The 22,652-nt window shown below is 43.1% G+C and overlaps 1 protein-coding gene and 1 pseudogene across 4 annotated transcripts in view; one reads left to right on the plus strand and one right to left on the minus strand.

The window, feature by feature from the left end:
- SLC4A8 (solute carrier family 4 member 8) overlaps positions 1–22,652 on the minus strand; it is a 68,782-nt gene that overhangs the window by 37,964 nt on the left and 8,166 nt on the right. The window contains exons 1-7 of one of the 4 annotated variants that reach the window (XM_072972781.1): positions 16,393–17,077; positions 15,882–15,963; positions 6,568–6,760; positions 5,934–6,069; positions 4,509–4,669; positions 1,491–1,679; positions 274–365 (exon numbers count right to left, since the gene is read on the minus strand). In XM_072972781.1, coding sequence (XP_072828882.1) covers positions 274–365; positions 1,491–1,679; positions 4,509–4,669; positions 5,934–6,069; positions 6,568–6,760; positions 15,882–15,956 — 846 coding nt within the window. In that variant the 5' untranslated portion in view covers positions 15,957–15,963; positions 16,393–17,077. Of the gene's footprint in view, positions 1–273; positions 366–1,490; positions 1,680–4,508; positions 4,670–5,933; positions 6,070–6,567; positions 6,761–15,881; positions 15,964–16,392; positions 17,078–22,652 lie in introns of those variants that run through there. The other 3 variants (XM_006202992.4, XM_015238130.3, XM_072972780.1) reach the window with 3 other exon arrangements.
- Positions 11,715–13,544, plus strand: LOC102533490 (large ribosomal subunit protein uL15-like; annotated as a pseudogene).

Here is a 22,652-nt window from a genome sequence, read left to right on the forward strand (position 1 = left end):
ATGGTTTTGGCAAAAGCCTTGGAGGAAGAAGGAGCTGCTGGAGAGTGGGTACCAAAAAGTAATCCTGAAAAACCAGGAGGTGTGCGTCAGGGAGAATTATCAGTGGCCGGTCGGTGTCATCTGGGTTGGAAAAGGAAGACATGAGCAGATGGGCCTCCTTCTCTGCAGAAGGGGCCCTGGTTCTGGAGAAGGGGTGTTGAAATACCAAGCTTACCCAGCTTCCAGCAACTAGACCCAGGGTTCCATGAGACAGACACCTATGTCTCTGCTCACCTTGCTTAAATCCACAGGACTGTGTTCACAATTCACACCATTTTTCACTTCTAGATTTGTAGTTGGAATGGACTGAGGAGACACGGTTTGACCTATTTGGAGAAAATCAAACAGAATTCTCTGAGTCTGCCCTTTTCCTGCTTTGAAGCAGCCCACCCGTCATCGGTTGGCGACAACCATCTCGTGCAGATTCCACATGGAGAAGATGTGAAGAGGACTAGGAAGCTCGGCCCCACACACAGCTAGCTAGCTCCTTACCTACTAGTTAGTGATAAAGGAACAGAGGTCTCTCTACTCCTCACCCTCTTCCTGAACCAGTGGTGATCCTCTTTTCTTCCTCTACTGGGGCAGTAATCCTTAATCAGAAGGGCACATCAGAAACGTCTATGGAGAACTTTTCAAATACATGGATTCCCAGGCCTGCTCCCTGCACACTGTGGGTCAGTGAGTGTGGGGACCAAGAGCCCAGTGTAGATTAGGCTCCTCCTGGCCGCAGGAAAGGAAACCAACCAGCAGCTGAAATTCACCAAATGTTTACAATTCACTATGCACCTGGCAAAGAGCTTGACATGGATTAACTGAAGCCTCACAATAAACTGACAGAGAAGATCTTATTATTATCCTTATTTTACAGAGAAAGTAAGACTTAAAGGTGTTTAGGAGGTCACCCAAGGTCACATTCTTTGCTAGAGGTGAAGCTAGAATCTCAAGCCTAGAAGTCTGGCCCAGGAGTCTATACTACTGCATTTTGTCTCCCTAATCCAAGACATTTGTTTACTCCTAAAAAGCTCCAGGTGGGGTATGGATAGCAGTGCAGTGGTAGAGTACATGCTTAGCATGTGTAAGGTCCTGCGTTCAATCACCAGTACGTCTGTTAAAAAAAAAAAAAAAGCTCCAGTTAACCTTCTCTGGCCCCAAATTATCCCCCAGTGTGGCCATCTCCCAAAGCCACATCAGTTCTGAAGCCATTTGGGGGGCACAAACCTCTCCCCTGGGGTCCACTGAGATCTGAGGCACGTATTCCTAATGCCACAAGAGATAGATGGTCACCAGTCTTGCCACCCATCTTGCCAAACACCTGAAAGGACTGTATCTAAGTGAGTATGAAAGCATATTAGAGAAATAAAGCTCCTACCCTCTAGTAACTTACCATCGCCAACTAGTTCCCAAATGTCTTATTAATAAAAAGAGAAAACCCCGACTCCTAATAGTCTTACCATGTTTATCCATTAAATGTGGATCAGACTGCTTCTTGCCCACTTCAGCAAAGGAACGGACAATGGGGATGAGGTTATTTCTCTTCTTTTCATTCTGATGATGGTGCTTTTTGAGAAGGGCTTCTCGTACTTTAACCCTCATGCTGTCATTCAGGTCACTGAACAGTTCTTGCTGGTCCAGGATCAGGTCTGGAAAGCAGGTACTTACATGAACACTCACACTGATTATCAGTGAACCCAAAGAGGCCAAGGTCAGGTGGGGTGAGGGGTAAGGGGCAAGGGGTAGGGGGAAGCAGTTCTACCAGGGTCACTGAAGTACAATTTCTGCTTCAGTGCCTCAAAGAGCTATTTGATGACAGCAGCTGTGACATGTTAGATTTTACTCATGTGAAAAATCATTATTATTAGAAATAGAAACTATTGAGCACTTAATATATGCCAGGAACTATACTAAGAACTTTTTACATAACTATCTAATCTAATCCTTACAAAAACTCTATATTATAACAAGTTTATAGACTAGGAAACTGAGGCCCAAACGCTACAACATTCCCCAAGGTCTCACATTTAGTAAGTTGCAGAGCTGGGATTCAAACCCAAGAGTATCTGATTCAAAAGCCCACAATATTACTATTTGGTTCTGTCATCTGTCAAAGTTCCTCTACATTCCCTTCCTCCGAGATTTTTAAATTGCTGTGATTGTCACGAGAAACTATGACTGTAGAACTCCAAATGACTGTTTGAAGGTTGACTGTATAAGAATAATTAAGTTATTCCTGATTAAGCGCCCCAATTATCACAAGCATCAACCTTTACCTGCCAAGCCCAGCAGAGTTGAGGGGAAAAAAAATTCCAATACCTGCTATTAAGAGGCAGTCAGCACAGCAGTCAACTGTGTGGGTTCTAGAGCTAAAGGCCCAAATTCTACCCCATTTCTACCACTTTCTAGCTGTGTGATCTTGGGCAAGTTACATAACCTCTCTGTGCCTCGGTTTCCTCATCTGTAACATGGAGCTAATATTATCACCTACCTTAGAAGGTTGTCAAGAAAAATTATTGAGATAATATATATAAAGTGTTAATTCACAGTAAACACTTGACTCTGTTTGTTCAATCTTATCACTAACATGAACACCTCAGGTATCTAATGTGAAGAACCACAGCAGTTTCACTTCAATACTACATACCTACCCCTCCCCTGCCTCCCCCAAATTCCAACCTGTTCTCAACTCTAATTCCACCCATGACTACCCAACTGCTAAAAGCAATAAAGAACATCTTTTTCAAACATTCAAGCCAAAGATCCATGTTTCTCTGTCTTTAACCTTCATACTGACTGGTTAAATTGATTGATTGCCCCGTATTATAAACATTTCAGGATCCTTCATCTTGGGGAAAAAAAGAAGAATGTCCACTCCAGACGTCCCTTTATCTACTGCACTCTCGCTCTTTCCCTCGCCCTCTCTCTCTCTCTCTCCACTTAAAATTCTCAAAAGAAAAATTCCTCAGACCCCTGCAATTTGGCCACCTCAATGAAATTGCTTTCGGTAAAATCATCAACGACTTCCAGTTGTTAAATCTGTTGGATGTTTCTAGTCCTTATCTAACCTGACCTCTCTACAGCATTTGACACTGATGAATTGAAACTCTCTCCCCTCTTGACTTTGTAGTGGGTTGAATGATGGACCCCTCAAAAGATATATCTAGGTACTAATCCCCCAGAACCTGTGAACGTGATCTTACTTGTAAAAAGGGTCTTTGCAGATGGAATTAAGGATCTCAAGATGAGATCATCTTGGATGACACTGGCAAATATCTTTATAAGAGATGTAGATAAGAAGTCCAGGTGAAGACAGAGGCAAGTTGGAGTTATGCAGTCATGAGCCAAGGGACACCTACAGCCACTATAAGCTAGAAACTGAAAGAAGCAAGGAGTAACTATCCCCTAGAGCCTTCAGAGATGACACAAGATCTCATCAGTGCTGCTGACCCCTCCTGGGGTCCCCATGTGACCCTAGAGGGGCAGAATTACTTGGATACTTCAAACACAGAAAAGTTTGGAGCAATCTTTAGTTAACCTGTCCAGCCAAACAGAGCCAAGCTGAGGAAAATCTTCACATGCACCCACGTATTTCTCAAACTCTGTTCCCCAAACATAATGACTGACCACTCAACCGTCCTGGGAGACTCCAGCAGACGTCTCCTCTTCACATCTTGCTGAAGAAGTCGGGGTCCTTTGGCTCAATTTCTTTTGCGTCCTCCCTGGCTGCCATATTTTAAAATCTTTTTTAAACTCTAACCCCCTTTTCTCTGCACAGCTTCTGGTTGCCCTTTTCTTTCATTATTACCAAACCAGAGCTCTGTTGTTGTACTTATTTAATTGCTCTGGCTATTTCCCCCACAAAATACGTTTGTGGAATGAACAGGAGAACGGAGGACCACACACCATGTCACTTGAATTCAATAATAAGCCTGTGAAACAGGTAGAGCAATTTCTTAGTTTGAAACCCATCCCACAGCTGAGGACACTGCAGTCAGGAAGGTAAGTGACTTGCCCAAGGACACACAGTCACTTTCTTCTTTCCTCTACCCCACACTTTTTTTTCATTTTGAATTTTTCTTTATTATGCATGAAATGAAATAGCAAATATAAAACAGCATGACAAGTCAAGAGAGAGACCATGGAAGAAAGGAAGAAGCTCTGTAGGGCCCTCGTAGGCCCACATTTTCATTCTGCACTGGGCCCTGCAAAGCAGGTAGTGCACCCTAATCTCGCCCTCGGTACCTGGCAGAGAGCACCTCCAGGGAATGTTTGCGAATTAAATTGAACTTGGAGTAAAAGTCTCATCTAGCCATACTTGAGCCAGCCTTGCCCTTGGCCCAGGGAACTGGATGCTTCCCCTGACCTGGGTAGGATGCGGCTGCCCTGGCCCAGGTCTCTGCATGCAGGCATAAGGGGTTACCCCACACTCCTTAGCTGGCACCAGCGTTCCTCTGTTTTCCCTCACCTCAGCTCACCTGAAATTTCTTCTATGCTATTTGCTCGCATATCCAGGAGGACCGTCCCATTGATAAGGCAGCTCCTGAGCTCAAAGAGACTGTGCAGTGATAGGGTCGCCACGTAAGGCTTGCTCCAGCGTTCTCCCCCGTCCTCGACATCCTCTTCAAACTTCAGCCACCTGAAAGCATCACAAACAGCCAGATGCCAAAGACAGAAAATGAGGAATTTCAGGAGACAGTTTTTAATGTAAGCCACAGAGAAAGATATCTGAATAATCATATTGAACACTGAAGTCTAATCCATGTGTTCAGGGTACGTTGGGAAGCGGAAAAAGCAGGTTATGAAACAGTGCAAAATTGCGTTGAGTCTGATTCTACCTTTATTTAAAGAAAAATTTAAAATACAAACACACACTTGAATAAGACACCAAATGTTATATTCCTCACTATGCCTGGGATAGTAGGATTTCACATAATTTTCACCTTCTTTTTGCTTATCTTTATTTTCTAATTTTCTATCATGGGCACACATTACCTGTACAATGTACAAAATAGATCTAATGTACATCATTTGAATACACTGACAAATCACATTAATGACTATATTTTTCTTTAAGAAAAAAAAACCTACCGGAGTGACCTTCAAAAGTTTGCAAAGCCAGAATGATAAGACGAATTGCCTTTTGTTTGGTATGAGGTTGTCTGGCTTCTTTAATCGTCTCTACCCACAGAAAACATCCACAGACGCAGCAGGCATCCAGGAAGAACTGCTCCAACGAGAGCTGGAGCCTCCTCACCTCTCTCCCTGAGTCTCAGGCATGCCGGCTTTGTATCGCCCATAAGGCTCACTCATCAGTTACTACAGGAGCCCTAGACACGGCCTGATTAATCTGAGGGCTTTTCTGGGGTTTGAGTCTCAGATAAGCATAGTCATTCCACAATTAATCCAGGGAAGCCCACTGTCAGGCTGGCCATAATCCCAGAGGTCTCTATGAAATTAGACTGTCCACTGGATGTCTCAAAAATTCTGGAACTTCCAGTAAATTGAAACCCAAATGATACTATGGTTCACCTGCAGGAAAAGGCTGGACCTATGCTGTCTGCTGGGCTGGGTCTAAACCAAAGTGGCCCCATCAGGCATCTTCTAAGCCAGACTTAGAACCTCAAGTGCCCATGAACCACTCCGGGCCCCAAACAAATGAGAGAGGAACCCCTAAATGTTCTGTATTTCGGTCATCAATTCTGGGTTCAAGTCAACTGGCGTAGGTGTTTCCAGAGACATCACAAAGAGGCCAGCACCAAGACTTCCCACAGAAGAACCTGGACCATCAGTCATCACCTCTCCCATGAAGAAATATGAAAGGCAGGCAGGCCTGTCACTTGCTGAAAGGTACACATTTGCTACCCAAGCAAATCTTGACCCAGGTTATTTTAGGGCCTCACCTGGCTGTCTCCTTCCACTCGGCATCTTCTCCCTCTTTCAGACAGATCTCATCCAGCTCTGTGAACAGGTCGTGAGGCACATGCTCCTCATCTTCCTCAGTGCCAAGAATGAACTGAACACGCTGAGATGGTGTGTCTGGAAATTCAGCCACAGAGAAAGGTCTGCTCCCAGCCTCAACTTATAACAGAAATAGCCTTCTGCCATACTTAGCACACCTGGGGGCCTCTCAATCTCAGGAACATATAGAGCACAATCAGATCAAACTCAGATCAGAAAGATTCCTTTATCCCCAGAAAAAAAAAAAAGCTATTCTTTGGAAGCAGTTTCATGGGAGGCAAAAATCATCAAGTAACATCACTTAAAGAAAATCCACTAGAAACTGACAATCTGACAAATTTGATCACAAAGAATGGCTAAGTTTTTAGAAAATGATTTCACATTCTGTGATATGGATTTTTGGGGGCCTGAACTTTGAAGTTTTCGGGAAGATATTTTTGATTCTTAGAGGCATATCTTCTTCTTGGAAGCAGGCTGGGAAAGTCTACAGAAGGGCTAGATAATCAGGACCACCTTCCCGATGCCCACACCACACATCTCCCCAGCCTTGCCAGGCCTCCCACCGTGGACACCCACCCTCTCCTGAGGGTGCGAGGGCGTTACCATGGGCCAGGGCCTCCGAGCCTTCCTCCCCCTGGCTGGCTCCTTTGCCCCGCCCTCGCCTCCGGTGCTTCTGGCCGTGGGTTCGGTGGTGCCGATGGCTCTGCCGGCCCAGTGGCATCCGGACCCCCACATACAGGGTTCTATGACCTGGAAAGAAGCAGAAGGTCTGTAGAGAGAGCTCCTTTAGGAAAAAGGGTCTAATATATTTGAGAGGGGAGAAGAAAAAGATTACAATCTCTTGGTCTTCTCGCAGCTCTGTAATGACAAAACTTTAAAGACTTCCAGGAATAAAGACACAGAGATGGGGGAGTTGGGGGTCTCCATCCTGTATGTAGCTGCAAACCTCACAGGAGTGACGTTAAGATCAAGGGAAATAATGTATGTGAAGATGATTTGCAAACTGTAGAGGCCAAAAAAATGCTGGTTGTTGCTACTACGATGACAATATGAGCAACTGAAAAAAGCGACGTGGTCATTCCAGGACAACTCCAGGAGGTCTTGGAAGGGAGGCCACTTGGAAAAGTGGCTAAGTGCTCAAGTCAACCTGCCTGGGTCCAAAACTTGAGTTCATCATTCACTACCCATGTGACCCTGAACAAGTTATCTATTCTCTCTGTGACTGTCTTTAAAAAGGAATATTGAAGCTTATTTTTTAAACTCAAAGAGTTTTCATGAGCAGTAGATAAGACAATGTATACTGAATGCTTAACACAATCCCTGGAATCAATTTTAGCAGCCAATACATTCAAGGATCGATTTCCATTAGATTTTTTTCTGCCTTGTATAATATGCATCCAGAATAATACTGAAGGACTAGTCACAAATCATCAGGGGTATAAGGCTGGGAGCATAAGGGAGTGAGATAAAAAATATTTTACAAAAAGAGGGGAACATGAGAAAATACGTGATCCAATAGTGTCCTCTCTAGTTCCTCCTTCTTGCTCTCTCATTCCTTCTATACACCTTATTTTGTCCTGTTCATGACTTCCAGGCCTCTGTCACCTCCACCTGGTTTCCCTTGCCTTCCTGCGAGCCTGGAGCCCAGAATCAGTAGCAGCAGGCATGCTACACTGGGACACACAGAGCCTTGGGCTTCCCTCGTTTCTGCCCAGTTGCTGCTGCTCGACACGCTAGATCTCAGCTGCCTCCCCACATCTTCCCCGAAAGGAGCTGTTCCAATCTGCAGTCACTGTGTTCAAATCCATAACCTTACTCCCACTTCCTTCCTCTGAGCAAGTGACCTCACTTCATAGTGTACTGAAAAGACAGGCCCTCACCTGTGAACTCCCTCCACCTCAGCCTGGCTCGCTTTCCTCCCCCAGCTTCTCCCCTTTGCCAGGCTAGTGAGCATCGCCTCCACCCTTCTGAGTCCCACTCCATCCGTATTCCTCAGTCTCTCCTTTCCATCCATCCCTTCCATGGGCTTCTCAAGTCTCTCTTACCTAAAAAATGAAATGTTCCTACCATATGACCCAGTAATTCCACTCCTGGGTATATATCTGAAAAAAAACACTAATTTGAAAAGATATGTGTACTCCAATGTTCACAGTTCTATTACTCACAATTACCAAGGTATGGAAGCCACTCAAGTGTCTATCATCAGATGAATGGATAAAGAAGATGTGGAATGTATACACAATGGAATACTAGTCAGCCATAAAAAAGAATGAAAATTTGCCATTTGCAGCAACATGGGTGGACTTGGAGGGCATTATGCTAATGAAATAAGTCAGACAGAGAAGACAAATGCTCTATAATATCACTTATATGTGGAATCTAAGAAATACAACAAACTAGTGAATAAAACAAAAAAGAAGTAGACTCACAGATACAGAGAACAAACTAGTGGTTATGAGTGGGGAAAGGGAGGGGGAGGGGCAATATAGGGGTAGGGAGAAAAAGGGTTATTATGGAATTATATGAAATAGTATGTGTGAAACTTTCAAAAACTGTAAGTCACGCAGAATTTAAAGAATCTTCCATTCAACAAAAAATAAATCAAAATAAAGAAGGAATGTTCCCAATGCAGTGCTACTCTCCCAAGTCTCTGCCTATCCCCTCTCCTTCTCCAGCAAATCATTCTCAAGAACAGTCCACTGACCGAGCTCCCCCTCCTCACCATCTTCTTGTTCCACAGTCTCTGCCTGTGGCCACTCTCCTCTGAAACTGCCCTTATCAAGGACACCAAAGACCACTTGATCACCAAATCTCTATCATCTCCTGTCTCTCTCAGTTCAATTCAAAAGACTTTCTGGAGACCCACCATGTTCCAGGCAGCAGCCCAGTCCCTTGACTGCTTCCTCCCCTTGGTGGTCTGGGCTCCCACACCTGGACCACTGCTTTCCCTGGCTCACTTGCACTTCTCTGAATGCTGCCCCAGCCCTTCCACAATCCACCAAAGGAAGGCCCCTGGCCCCTTTCTTCTCCCTTTTTAGTGATATTTACCCTCCTGATTTCAAAGTTCACTTCTACAAGTGACCCCTAAATCTTTATCTACAGTGACTCAATATGTTTGAAAGCAAACTCCCCATCCTGCATCTCAAATCAGGCTCCTACTCATTTCTTCCATTTTTGTTCATGGCATCACCATTCTCTCAACTTTCCAGACTTGAAACCTCAGGGGTACCTTGGATTTCCACCATGCCCCTCAGTGCTGTATCCCATAGATTAGGGACATCAAGTCTTCCTCTCCTCCCACTTTAACCACAGCAGGGGCATCCTGCCTGTCTCCCCCACCAACTCGACACTACACACTAACCTCCTGAGGCACCACTCCAATCACAGCTCACTCCAACACAGTCAGGACCCTTCGTGCTCCGGCATGCTCAGGCCCCAGCCTCCTTTCTAGTCTTTTCTTCCTCTAGGACAAATTATATATTCAGTAGGAAAATAAAGGGAAAGCTCTCTAAAAGAACTGAGTGACCAGCTCAAGAGAAATAAAAGTGGAAATCCCACACATGTTCACACCAAATAAATGTCCTGGGGAGAAAAAAATCTAGCGATGTCCACCTTCTGCATCTACCCCAACAAAAGAACAGCTTGGGTTTGACTCCGCCCCCTCCTCATGGCCTCAGCAGATGACCACGCCCTCACCTCATACTCTCCTCTGCCTGAACTAAACTGCTATTCCACAGATGTGCCAGTGATTTCTGGACACTGACTTGGCTCAATCCTTCAAGATTCATCGCAAAGGCACCTTCCTTCTTGGTGTTCTTGCTAATCCTCCTGATCCGATGTGCTGCCTGCTTCCTCAGAATCCCCAGAGTCCTTGGCTAGCATTCTCTGATGCACTGATCCATGCCTTGCATTCCAGTTAAGTATCTGCCAGTCTTTCTCCCAAAGCCCCAGGTCAGATCTTCTTCCTCTTAGAACCCCTCACATAACATAGCACAGTGTCTTATACATGGTCATCACTCCACAAATATTCAGAAAATGGAATATCTCCTAAGTGCCTCCACCAGGAACATAACCCCTTAGGGCTCCCTCAGGAGTACAAAACCTGACCTAAGAAGGCCTCTGGTCTGTAAGGGGCCACAAAAAGGACATGTAACCAAAGTGAATGTGTTTAGAGCAAATGAAATACTCACCAGGGCATGAGAGGACTGAGAAGGTGTTAGCCAACCTGAGAATGGAAAGCTCAATCCAGGAAGGCTTCCTGGATAAGAGGACTTTTGGAAAGCGTTACCAACTTTTCATCTTCTTCCTTCCCCAGCAATGAGGTTTCCTAAGACTGTGCTCAACTTCTTCTCTGGGGATTCCTTGATAGTTCTCTCCACTTCCAAGAGGGGTTACAGGGGCCTAGGGTACAGCTCTAACACCCCTTTCTCTATTTTTACCCTCCTTTTCTTTGACTTCCCCCATCTTCCAAATTCCCAACTGATAAAGCAAAATAAAAAAGAAACAGTGAGGATTAGAGCGAAAGCAGATCAGAGATTTACTAGAGTGCTGAGAGGCAGGAGGATACAATATTCTGTAGCTGGTAGAATCAGTTGTTTCTCTCGCCCTGCTCCCGTCTCAGGAGAGGCCTATGTTGACTTGTGTATATCTCAGGACATTTTTGATAGGCAGATCTCTGAACACAGCATGGTCACCCTTCAACTTCATTGTAACAGAAATATAGAGCCAGAAGAGGTCATCTGCTAAGATGTGGGATTCCGGACCTCTGACCTTATCAGTGAAAAGTATAAAGTGTGAAAATGACTAAACTGAATATCATCTTAATAAAATACCATTTGTTAACTAATAATGTCCCACAATAGTGTGCTAATTAGGTCCCTATTGTACACCACTGGGATCAACCCAGGCTGGAGTCACCTAATTGTACCAGGTCCTGTCCCAAGGCCCAGGGATACCACAGTGAACAGCACAAGGTCCCTGTCCTCAAAACACATATTCTACTTGGGGGAGACAGATATTATGAAAACAAAGACATATTATTTCAAGAATTATTATGAATAAAGTATGGTAGAGTGTCTGGGGTAGGGGGTGGGATGGAGAAGGGAGACTCTAGCCCAGATGATGAGGAAGGACATCTGAATGATGAGAAGGGGAGGCCACAGGAAGACCTGGGAGAAGGGCACGCCAGGGAGAGGGAAGGTCGAGTGCTTAGACCATACGATGGGAATGCACAGGGCTGGTTCCAAGACCAAAGGACAGTGCAAAGTGACAGAGGAAAGGAGAGGAGGGGGAAAGGTCAGACAGACAGGCAGGGGCAGATCATGAAGAAGCCAGGGGGCATGAAAAGCATAATTAGATCCTAGAGAACTACCTCAACCAGCCCCTAAAATAGAGACCCAGGTGCTGTAAAATCACATGCGTCCAGGTAGAGCTGGACTTAGGTGAAGAGCAGTCCCCCTGAGGGGTGACTTTCAGTCCAGTAGAGCCAACCAACCATGTGCTTCCTCTTCCCCCACGTCCCCTGAAGCACATCCCAAAGACTTCACTCAGCTCATGCTATATGTTGCTAGTATTACCTACTTTCAACTACATTCAAAAAAGAAACTGAGAAGGCAGTAATTAGGCAGTAGAACCTGTGTTATTACATCTCATTTTCTTGGTTAATCTACTTACTGTCACTATTAAAGTAAAACGAGGAGGGCTTTATCATTTTGGCTGCTGACATGCCATCCAGACTGAGAAAGACCCAGAAACTTCTGGGCCACGTGAGCCACAGCCATAGCCCATCAGCAAGAGAAGCACCCAGGGGCCCAGGGTGATGCGGGTGGCCTGCACCACCCCAGGATCTACCTTGACAAATATCAGCCAAGTGACTTCGGGGAAGTTGGTATGAGGCATTACCACTTAAAGGGGAACCAGAGCTTCTGCCCAACTGTCAACCTTGATGAACTGTTGACCTTGGTTGGTGAGTAGACAAGGTAAATGCTGCCCAAAACAAGACTGGAGCTGCTCTAGCCTTGAGGTGGTGCCATCGGGCTACCACAAAGTTCTGGGAGAGCTCCCAAGGCAGCCTGTCATCATGAAGGCCAAAGTCAGCAGCAGAAGAGCTGAGGAGAAGATTAAGGCGGGTGGGAGGTGTCCATGTCCTGGCAGCTTGAAGTCTCATGGAGGAAGGTTCGTTAAGTGGTAACAAGTGCTTTTCAAAAAATAAACAAGGAGTTCAGGCCAAACGACTTCTCAGTTCTTGCCCAAGTTCTAACGTTGAAAAGCTAGGGAAGGATCAGGCTAGGTCATTCTCCGGAGGAGACATGATGGTCCAATTGTTCTCACTACCCTTACTTACTGCTGCAGAAGGGGACTCTAGAAAGGGCTCAGTAAATGTTTGTTGAGCGAATAACGTATGGTTTTGCCTGATATTTAAATTCTTACTAGGCAGGTCTGAGGCATAATCGGAATAACATCCTTCAGATGCCTTTGATGGCCCTGTAGGAAATAAAGCACGGGTTAAATCTTAGAAAAGGAAGGCTAAGAAGTTTTTTTGGTCCAATCAGTTCCCACAAACATGAGCCAACCACAGGCAAAAAATGAAAACAAGCCCCAGCAGGGGTCAGAGCTAAGAACGACCAAGTGGCCGTCAGAAAACTGGGTATCAGTTTCTAGGTTGGAGACTCTGAAGCAGGAACTTGGATATTCTGAGCGAAATGAGAAAAGATGACAAACAAATGGACACTAGGTGATGAGGACCACACCAATAAAATCCAGTCCACCCAACGGGATTCTAGCAGTCTAGTGACTTTACTAACCTAAACCTGTGGTCACTTTGCTGGTCATTCAGCTGCTCTACCCACAGTCTTCATCACCCTCATCTACCTACCAGCTTGCCCAAATTCTGCCGTCTTCCCATTGAATTCTCCGGTCTTTTTTCCAGTTATTGTCAAATCTACTCTCTGGGGACTGCATGCAAATACAAGCATTCATTTAGCAAAACTTATTGGAAGATGTGATTTCAGTGTTTATTCTTTTTTTAATAAGTATGTACACACGCACAGAGAGCAATCACCAGTGAGCTGGGACTGAACCTTCTGGAGCAGGACAGAAGTCTCAGGTGCGGCCCACCCGGCAGACAGAGGCCGGGCCTTCCCAGGCGGAGTGCATTCCATGCACACTGCTCGTCGAGCACGTGCACACAACTCGTTAGCACACTCGGGTGGGTGTCCCATCCCCTGCACTTCAGGTTAACTCCAAGTCAATAATCGCAGGGGAGCCTAACATGTGGAGCAGATGCAAGCTTTTTTTTAATGACCAAATAGCTCTTACTTCTGTTGAAAACTTTTTAGAAGGCACTAAACTTACTCTGGGATTCGTAAGTCTAGTAGTTAATCAGGAATAATGATCTGCCAGAAAAGGTGGGAAAAGCCATTCTTCTAAAACAACTGCTCTGTGTTCCTCTGGGACTGGGAGAGTCCACAAAACAATCATGGATTATTGCTCCCCGTGAGCTTCTCTTTGGAAATCTGCCCTAATGTTCGCTTTTTACTCTTCCCACAGATTGAAAAAAAAAAAAAGCAACATCATGGTTTAATGCACCTTTTCCTGCTGATGGAGTTGATTTATGCAAAAAGACCCACATTTACAATAGTCTCTCACAATGTCCAAAGACCACATCTCAGAGGTCGTTCTGAAAATAGGTGAGGGAACAGTTTACATCACATGGAGAAGAGGGCATAGAACAAAGGGGAAGGAAGGCCCAAGATTTATCTGCAGAACCTGTGTCATGGCACACACAGCCATTAGAACACAACTTACTTATCTTCCATCAAAGTGGGACTGATTTTATACCACGCCTTCAAGATACAACACCTCCCTGAGTGCAGCCTCACTGAGGCCTGGGCTGCCCGCAGAGTGGGTCAGGGTGGAGCCCACAGCATGGCCGAGCCTACAGCAAACGCCAACTCCTTCTTCTCCTCTCCGGAGCTGCTCTAGAACCACATCAGACCTGAGGAAGGGGCACTATTTGTCTTCCATTTGACAGTAGTTTTTTTTTAAGTGCTAATATAAACAAGATTGTGGTTTTCAAAAAGGTCTATGTATAAAGGACCACTTCCCCGCACACTATCCCCTAGAAATGCCATCATCACAGATGGCCTTCTTTTATAGGAAAATGGAGACTGTGTAAGAAATAGATGATGTCTTCCTGAGAAGATGCTTCTACTGCCAATTACTCAGCTGACCTCTGTGATGGAACCCAGCCCTCAGGATCCAAGAGAGTGTGCCCAGGTTTATTATTCTACTCCAAGTGGATGAGTGTGTTTGTAAACGGTTACCTCCTTGCTGAGGGCAAAGGTCTAGGGACCCGGACACCCAAACTGAGAGTAACAGTACCCTGACGGTGGAATGAGAGGGTAGAGAGGCAATAGAATTATCAGGGCAGAAGGAGGGGCAGGGCAATGCATAGGAATGTTCATATGATGGAGCAAGATACTGAGGTCAGATGGTTAACGCCGGGTACCTCCTCCCTTGAGAGCAGTGTGGTGGAGTCCCATCCCAGTCTCCCCTGCTATCAGGCTAGATGACGCCAAGCAGTTTTCCACCATGTAGAACAGGGATGATACTTACTTGCCTGGGCTGCTGTGATGATCAAAAAAAACAACTTGTACAAAGTGCCTAATCAAATGCCTCTCATACAAGGCGCATTCAACAGATGCTATCCTCCCATCTCTCCACCCTTCCTTCTTCCACTTTCTCCCAACTGCTGAAATCTACTTTGGCTCCTCTTCCATCTGGTCAAAATAACTTGGAAAGCTTGACCTTGATATATCCGAACGCCACTGACCTCCACAGAGCCACCCACAGAAGTTCTCATGGTAACAGACCCAGAGGCTGAGTCAGCCTCTGCAGCTTTTGCTCTCCCATCCAAAGGACAAGTTTTCTCTGGGGATTGTACAACTCTGATGAAAAAAACGGCATGGAACAAGCAGTATGGAGAGAACATTTCACATGCAGTCTCAGTCATTAGAAAGTTGCTGTATCACAGCCTTCAACATTGCAAGAGATGCTGCTGAGACTTCACAAAGGCTTTTGAGCCAAATGTGGGTTCTCATTAAAGCGACAGTGGACACGAGCCTCTCTTTAATAAAACTGAGCATCACCCCTTATCAGGAAACTGGCCCCCTGGGAAAAAGGAAAGTAGCAGGACGGCACACGACAGTCCCATGGGGAGCTGGGGTGGGCGAGGAGGGAAAGGAAGAAGAGCCTGACAAGGTCAGTTAGACAGAGGAGGCCAATTAAAAGGCCTCTTCACTCCCCTCCACTTCAGGGGGTTGCATACAACTCGGGGCTGTGAACTCTTAAAGAACATGTTATAGATGGATATGTGTTTTCTCTTTTCTTGTTTAGACGAAAACACCAGGCAGAAATGGGTATAGTTAGAATGGGAAGAGCAAACATTGGAAATGGGATAAAAACAGGGTTTTACGGCCAAACTGAGTTTTTAAAATGATTTGTATTTTCTTTTCTGTTAAAATTTTGTATATACGTATATTTACATTTCTACGCAGTCATCAAGATTCAATAAACAGATCTGAGTACTTCACATTGTCACGGAATAAGGTCATTTATTGACATTTGTATTGGACATTACGGTGCTCAAAGCGCTCTCTCACATGCCATCTATTATATCCTAATAGTAACCCAGGTATTATTACCGCTACTTTTATTTAACAGATGAGGAAATTGAGGCCAAGGGAAATTAACGGATTTTCCCTCAAGGTCTGACAGCTAGTGAGAAAGAGTCAGGACTCAAACCCAGGTCTCCTGATGGCAAAGCTGCTCCGCCCACACCAGGCGGCCTCTCACTGATTTCCCCCATTACACAGAACAGCAGCGCTCACCTTCCAACTCCTCCTTCTCATAGTGAATGTTGAGAATTGTACTGGTCCCACCTTGATCCACCACAGCTTCTTCATCTGGTCTCTGTTGAAACATAAATAAGTAGCCATAATAAGAACCATACATTCATCCAAACACTCATTCAAGTACCGTGTGTGCCACACCCTTTACCCAACACTGAGGGGGTGGAACACAATTGTTTACAGATATTTTTAATTTGAACCCCACAATAACTTTGCAAACATGCCAGGCATTCTTTCTCATTTTATAAATAAGCAGCTTGAGACTAAGAGAACTTTAATTAACTTCCCACAGTCAGAAAGATGGTAGAAGGCAGAGCTAGGGCTGAGACTGAGCCAGGTCTTGGGACTGCAGGTCCCATGCCTTTCCCACCTCCCACTCTACCTCTGCGTTTATACTACATGTTCACATTTTGCAAGTGGTGTCAGCCACTTTGTCTCATTTGGTGTAAGTTGGTGTCCTTGATCTCTCTGCAGCATTGAGCCTGTTTACCTCTCTGTCCTTGAAATTCTCCATCGTGCTCCTCTGTCTCATCCTGAGGCTCCTCTTCTTCCTCCAATCATACTTCCCAAGGAAGGGCTCACTACCTTTTGTTTCCCACGCTTGAGTCTTTCAAGTTCAACAGCAGCCTGAAACTGTGTGTGAGGCTCAGTATTTGACCAACCACTGGGACGCTGTGCGTCCGATTCACATGCCTAAAACCAAACTAATCTTTCTTCCAAACCAACACCCTGTGCTCTTTCACTTACTCCTACCCATGGCACCATCATTTCTTCATCCACATTTGAAATTTCAGACTTATTTATGTATCCATTCCAGATGTATTGCGTGTCCACGTTTTGTCTTCAGGGAAACAGTTCCCTTTCTTATCAACTCCTCCTTTGCCACTTTTCTCAAATTCACCCTCATCTCTCATCCACTCTATCCCTCACTCTCCAGCCCTTAGTCATAGCATTCTGGAATCACACTCATTTTCTTCCCTAAGTGCTGCTCCCTCTGCCTAGAACTATCGCCCTCTCCCTGCTACTCCCACCTCCATCGCCAGCAGCTAACACTTATTCATCATCCCATAGATCTCAGCCTAAATGCTCTTCCTTGGAAGCCTTCCCTGACTCTCCTCTTCTGAACTAGGCTAGGTCCCCCCATTTATATGCCCCCAGAGTATACAATATTTCTCCTTAGTAATGAAATGTCTCTGCTCCTTAAAGGAGAAACCATTATCTGTCTTCCTCATCACTGTTTCCTTAGCACCCTGCAGTCTTTTCACTTAGCAGCTGCTCAATAAATCTTTGTTAAAAGAATGAATATAATGGCATCTACTTTATCAGGACCCTCACAAGACCGAGTTATTTCACAAAAGATCTTAGCTAATTTCCCTGCCAATCAATTTCCTTTACCAAACCTGCAGCTCCAGCTAGGCCCTCCGATCCCATGGGCCCCATGCACATTCCCACCTCCATGCTTTGCCCACACCGTCTGGTTGTCTACCATGCCTTTCCCCAACTCTCCAGCACCAAACCCTCACTATACTTCAGATCCTGCTCAAATTTCCAGCTTATGGTTCTAATTTTACTATTTTGTAGTTATCATCTGTGCCCCCAAATAAGGCAACCCTGAACATAAGGCAATCCATTTTTCCAGTAAAAAGATTCAAAAAAGGTTTTTGGGGCCAACTTAAATAAACTTTTAGGGAAGTAGATGAAACAGTCAAAGGTCTACTTCCAGTATTTTATTTATGAGTTTAGTTTTATGGGCATCTTTTGCATCACATATTATTACTACCATGTAATAATCTCTAAGGTATAATATTAAGTTCAAAAAGCAAGGTGGAGAAAACTTAAATTTGCTAACTTTTATCTAAGAAAGGGTGTTGGAACAGAAGCATCTGCTTACACTTACAAACATATGAAGGGAGAATAAAAGATTTTTTTAAATAGTTACCTATAGAGGGAGAGAGGAAATGGGGTAAGAAGACAAGGATGGAAACTAAACTTCTTTGAATATAACTAATGTTGCAAATATTTTATATAATTTTAAACCAAAATTTAATTTAAAAAATTTAAAATTTAAAAAGCAACTCCCACAAATCTAAAATAAAATGAAAGCAAAATGCCAAACTAACAGCATAACTATTCCAAGAGAAATTATCCCAAGTAACTTTGACACATAATAAAGTGACTGAACATCCTCAGTGACATATATCCTAAGGACAAAAAGAATTTGAAAAGAAACTGCTTTTAGTTATCATACTGTTGCTTGCACTGTTGGAGTTATTGTTCTCAGACTGCTGTGTATTGTGACATAAAACGAATGGGCGATTGTGTGAACTTAGTCCGGCACTCTCAGTGTGATTGAGAGCTGGGATTCTCAGCCAGGGTGAAAGGAAATAAAGTTGTAAGGGAGACATTAAGTAAAAACCACATGGTCCTGGATTTGAACTGGAAGTATCAACAAGAATATATGATACCTTTTTATCTTTAAAAACATCTTTTATGTTTTAAATTTTATAAATTTATATTTCCTAGCTCTGTTCAGACAAAAGGCCTAGAAGAAAATGATTAGCCAGTAGCAATGAGTTATCATTAGCACCTAGACTGTGTCGCTTAAAATACCATTTTCTGCTAAAAGACACTCAAAGACAATTAGGATTGGGTCAAATGGACTCAGGGTCCAACTTAGAGAAGTCCCTTGCCAAAAATAGGACAATTTGAGCATCAATAAGGGTAATAACTGCAACAGATTAAATATGTCAAATATGTTAAAATCCATGGTTCAAAGTATCACTTTAAAAATTAGCTAATTGGTCAACATTGGTGGATAATACTAGCAAACCAACTCATTATTTTGCAAACCTGTAAAACTCTACCCTGGCTTTCCTAAATTGTCCCACAGAGTGGTACCATAGAGTAGATGAGAGAAGTTTCTTATTATAGAAAAGAGTAAATGAAAAAGGAATGTTAGAATTAGAATGCCATTTTGCAATCCCTAATGGACTGCATTGATTTTCAGGGCCACTAACAACACAAAAAGAGAGACAGTCAGACATTATATGCCTCCTAAAGGGAGACCTTATCACCACACATGAGGTAATTTTAACCAAATAAATTGTCCCTGAATTTTATCAAGGCTCTAAATCCAAAAACCAATTTACCGAAAATATAATGAAACAGAGCCCATGGAAAAACACCACCACAGGGATACCATCAGTAAAATCCAGACTGTGGAAGCTCTATAGCTAGACAACAAATCCTCTCCCCATCATCTTTTTTTAAATAAATAAAGGAGAGAGACAGAGAGAGGAAGGCAAAAACAATAGGTTAAAACAAACCAATCACAGTATGTGGACTTAATTAGAATCGATTCAAACAAACTAAAATAATTTTTTAGCTATTTTTAAAATAATTTTTAAAGTTATGACATTTGAGACAATTGGAAAATTTTATCTCTTATGATATTAAAGAAATGGCTGCTTTCTCTTGAGGTGGTCTGTGCTTGTTTTTTAAAGAATCCTTATTTTTAGTATTCATCCTGAAATATTTACAGGTTAGCCTGAAAGACTGCAGACATGAAAAGTAATATATTAACATAAAAACACTACTTTTCTCACATTTTATAAAATAATGTTATTTAAAATCTTCAAACATCTTTAATATCAACGTCTTCTTCATGACCACAGGTGCTTTGAGTCAATTTTCAGAGCATGTTGGTTTTACTTCCATCTAAGTTGTAAAGACTGCCATGAACAGTCAAGTCCTTTCTGAAGAATAATTTTTAGGTCCAAAAAACTTACCTTTACTTTAGACTTATTTGCTAGCTTATCTTTTAGATCATGAACTTCCGGACAGCAGGAGCCACGTATTTTCATCTTTTCCTTCTCCCAGAACCTAACAGAGCCGCTTACCATTCACTGCAAGGAGCCTGCACTCCTGTGAGTTCCAGGAGGGTAGGTCCTGGGTCTTGGGTTCACTGTTATGTACCCAGCACCTAGTACAATGCTCAGTATGTGGTATCTAATACATTTTGATGAATGAATATTTGTTACTTTTCCAAACTCTTTACCATATGATCATACATTTCCTCACAGAACTTCATATATGTATATACATATATATATGTGAATAATTTTTCATGTTGGACTCTCCATAGGTTTGTAACATCCAGAGGGCAGGGACCAACTAATGACAATGCTTAGAACCCGTCCACGGACACCTGACACAGCACAGAACACAGTGGACTCTGGAGGAAGTGGGGGAGGGAGGGATGATTGATTTCTTGATTTTAAGACTATAAAAGTCAAATATAAAGAGCAAGGTCAATCATTTGAAAAATTCAGGTTAAATCAACTTGTTTGTTTCCTTGATTTAGATTGGTTAATCACAGTCTAAAGTTACTAAATAAACACTCATCCACTTTCTTTGTCTCGCCAAAGAAAACAGAGCCACTGTTAAACACCATCAGCCCCAGCGCTTGAAAGGTCAAGCCTGAATGGGAATGCATGGCCCTTGACTGGATTCTGGTTCAAATAAACCAACTATTTTAAAAATATTATATAAGGTGTACAGAAATTTAATCAACTGGATGGCTATTTGATTATATTAAAGAATTACTGTTAATTTTTAAGTATAATAATAACACAAGCATACCTTGTTCTATTGTGCTTTACTTTACTGGACTTCACAGATATTGTGGGGTTTTTTTACAAACTGAAGGTCAGTGGCAATCTTGCATCAAGCAAGACTACAGGCACCATTTTTCCAACATTATTTGCTCATTTCATGTCTCTGTATCACATTTTGGTAATTCACAATATTTCAGATTTTTCATTATTATTTATGTGTTATGGTGAGTTGTGATTGGTGATCTTTGATGTTACTATTGTAATTATTTGAGGGCGCCACAATCCACGCCCATAGAAGACAGCAAACTTAATAGATAAACGTTGTGTGTTCTCTCTGCTCCACTGACGAGCAGTTCCCCATCTCTCTCCCTATTCTCAGGCCTCACTATTCTCTGAGACACAATAATATTGAAATTAGACCAATTAATAACCCTCTTAGTGGCCTCTAAGTGTTCAAGTGAAAGGAAGAGTTGCACGTCTCTCACTAAATCAAAAGCCAGAAATGATTAAGCTTAGTGAGGAAGGCATGTTGAATGCCAAGATAGACGAAAAGCTAGCCCTTTTGTGAACTTGGAAGCAGATTCCCCCAGAGCTTCCACAAAGGAGTGAAGAGTCTCCCAACACGTAGATTTTGGTTTTGGGGACTCGAAGCAGAGAAGCAGCTAAGCCCTATATTGTGCCTCAATTTCTGACTGACAGAAACTGAAATAATAAATTCATGTTTAAAAAAAAAGTTGGGCCTTTTGCACCATACAAAGTTGTGAATGCAAAGGAAAGTTCTTGAAGGAAATTAAAAGTGCTACTCCAGTGAACACACCAATGATGAGAAAGTAGAACAGCTTTATGCTGATATGGAGAAAGTTTAGTGGTCTGGCTAGATCAAACCAGCCACAACATTCCCTTAAGTCAAGGTTTAATCCAGTGCAAAGCCCTAACTCTCTTCAATTCTATGAAGGCTGAGAGAGGTGAGGACGCTGCAGAAGAAAAGTTTGAAGCTTACAGAGCTTGGTTCATGAGATTTAAGGAAAGAAGCCATCTCTATAACATAAAAGTACAGTGAAGCAGCAAGTTATCCAGAAGATCTCGCTCAGATAATGAATGAAAGTGGCTACATCAAACAACAGATTTTCAATGTAGACAAAACAGCCTTATATTGGAAGAAGACACCCTCAGGACTTGCATAGCTAGAGAGAAATCAACGCCCGGTTTCAAAGTTGCAGAGGACAGGCTGACTCTTGTCAGGGGCTAATGCAGCTAGTGACTTTAAGTTGAAACCAATGCTCATTTACCATCCCAAAATCCTAGGGCCATTCAGAATTATGTTAAATCTACTCTTTCTGTGTTCTTTCAATGAAAGAACAAAGCCTGGATGATGGCACATATGTTGACAAATGGTTGACTGAATATTTTAGGCCCATTGTTGAGACCTACTACTCAGAAAAAAAGATTCCTTTCAAAACACTACTGTTCTTTGACAATGCACCTGGACATCCTAGAGCTCTGATGGAGAAGTACAATAAAATTTGTGTTGTTTTCGTGTCTGCTAACACAACACCCATTCTGTAGCCCATGGATCAAGGAGTCATTTTGACTTTCAAGTCTCATTATTTAAGAAATACATTTTGTGGGCAATGGGTATAACTCAGTGGTAGAGCTTATGCTTAGCATGCATGAGATCGTGGGTTCAATCCCAAGTACCTCTATTAAAAAATTTTTTTTAATTTAAAAAAATAGGAAAAAAAAGAAATACATTTCATAAGGCTGTAGCTGCCATAGATAGTGATTCCTCTGATGGATCTGGGCAAAGTGAACTGAAAACCTTCTGGAAAGGATTCACCAATCCAGATGCCATTAAGCACATTACTGATTTGTGGGAAGAGGTCAAAATGTCAACATTAACGGGAGTTTAGAGGAAAATGATTCCAGCTCTCATGGATGGCTTTGATGGGTTCAAGACTTCAGAGGAGGAAGTCTCTGCAGATGTGGTGGAAACAGCAGACTAGAATTTTAAGTGGAGCTTGAAGATGGGACCTAATTGCTGTAATCTCTTGAAACTTGAACAGATGAGAAGTTGCTTCTTATGGATGAGCAAAGAAAGCTGTTTCTTGAAATGGAACATAATCCTTATGGATGA

Source organism: Vicugna pacos, chromosome 12 (assembly GCF_048564905.1).
Source record: "Vicugna pacos chromosome 12, VicPac4, whole genome shotgun sequence".
Classification (NCBI taxonomy): domain Eukaryota; kingdom Metazoa; phylum Chordata; class Mammalia; order Artiodactyla; family Camelidae; genus Vicugna; species Vicugna pacos.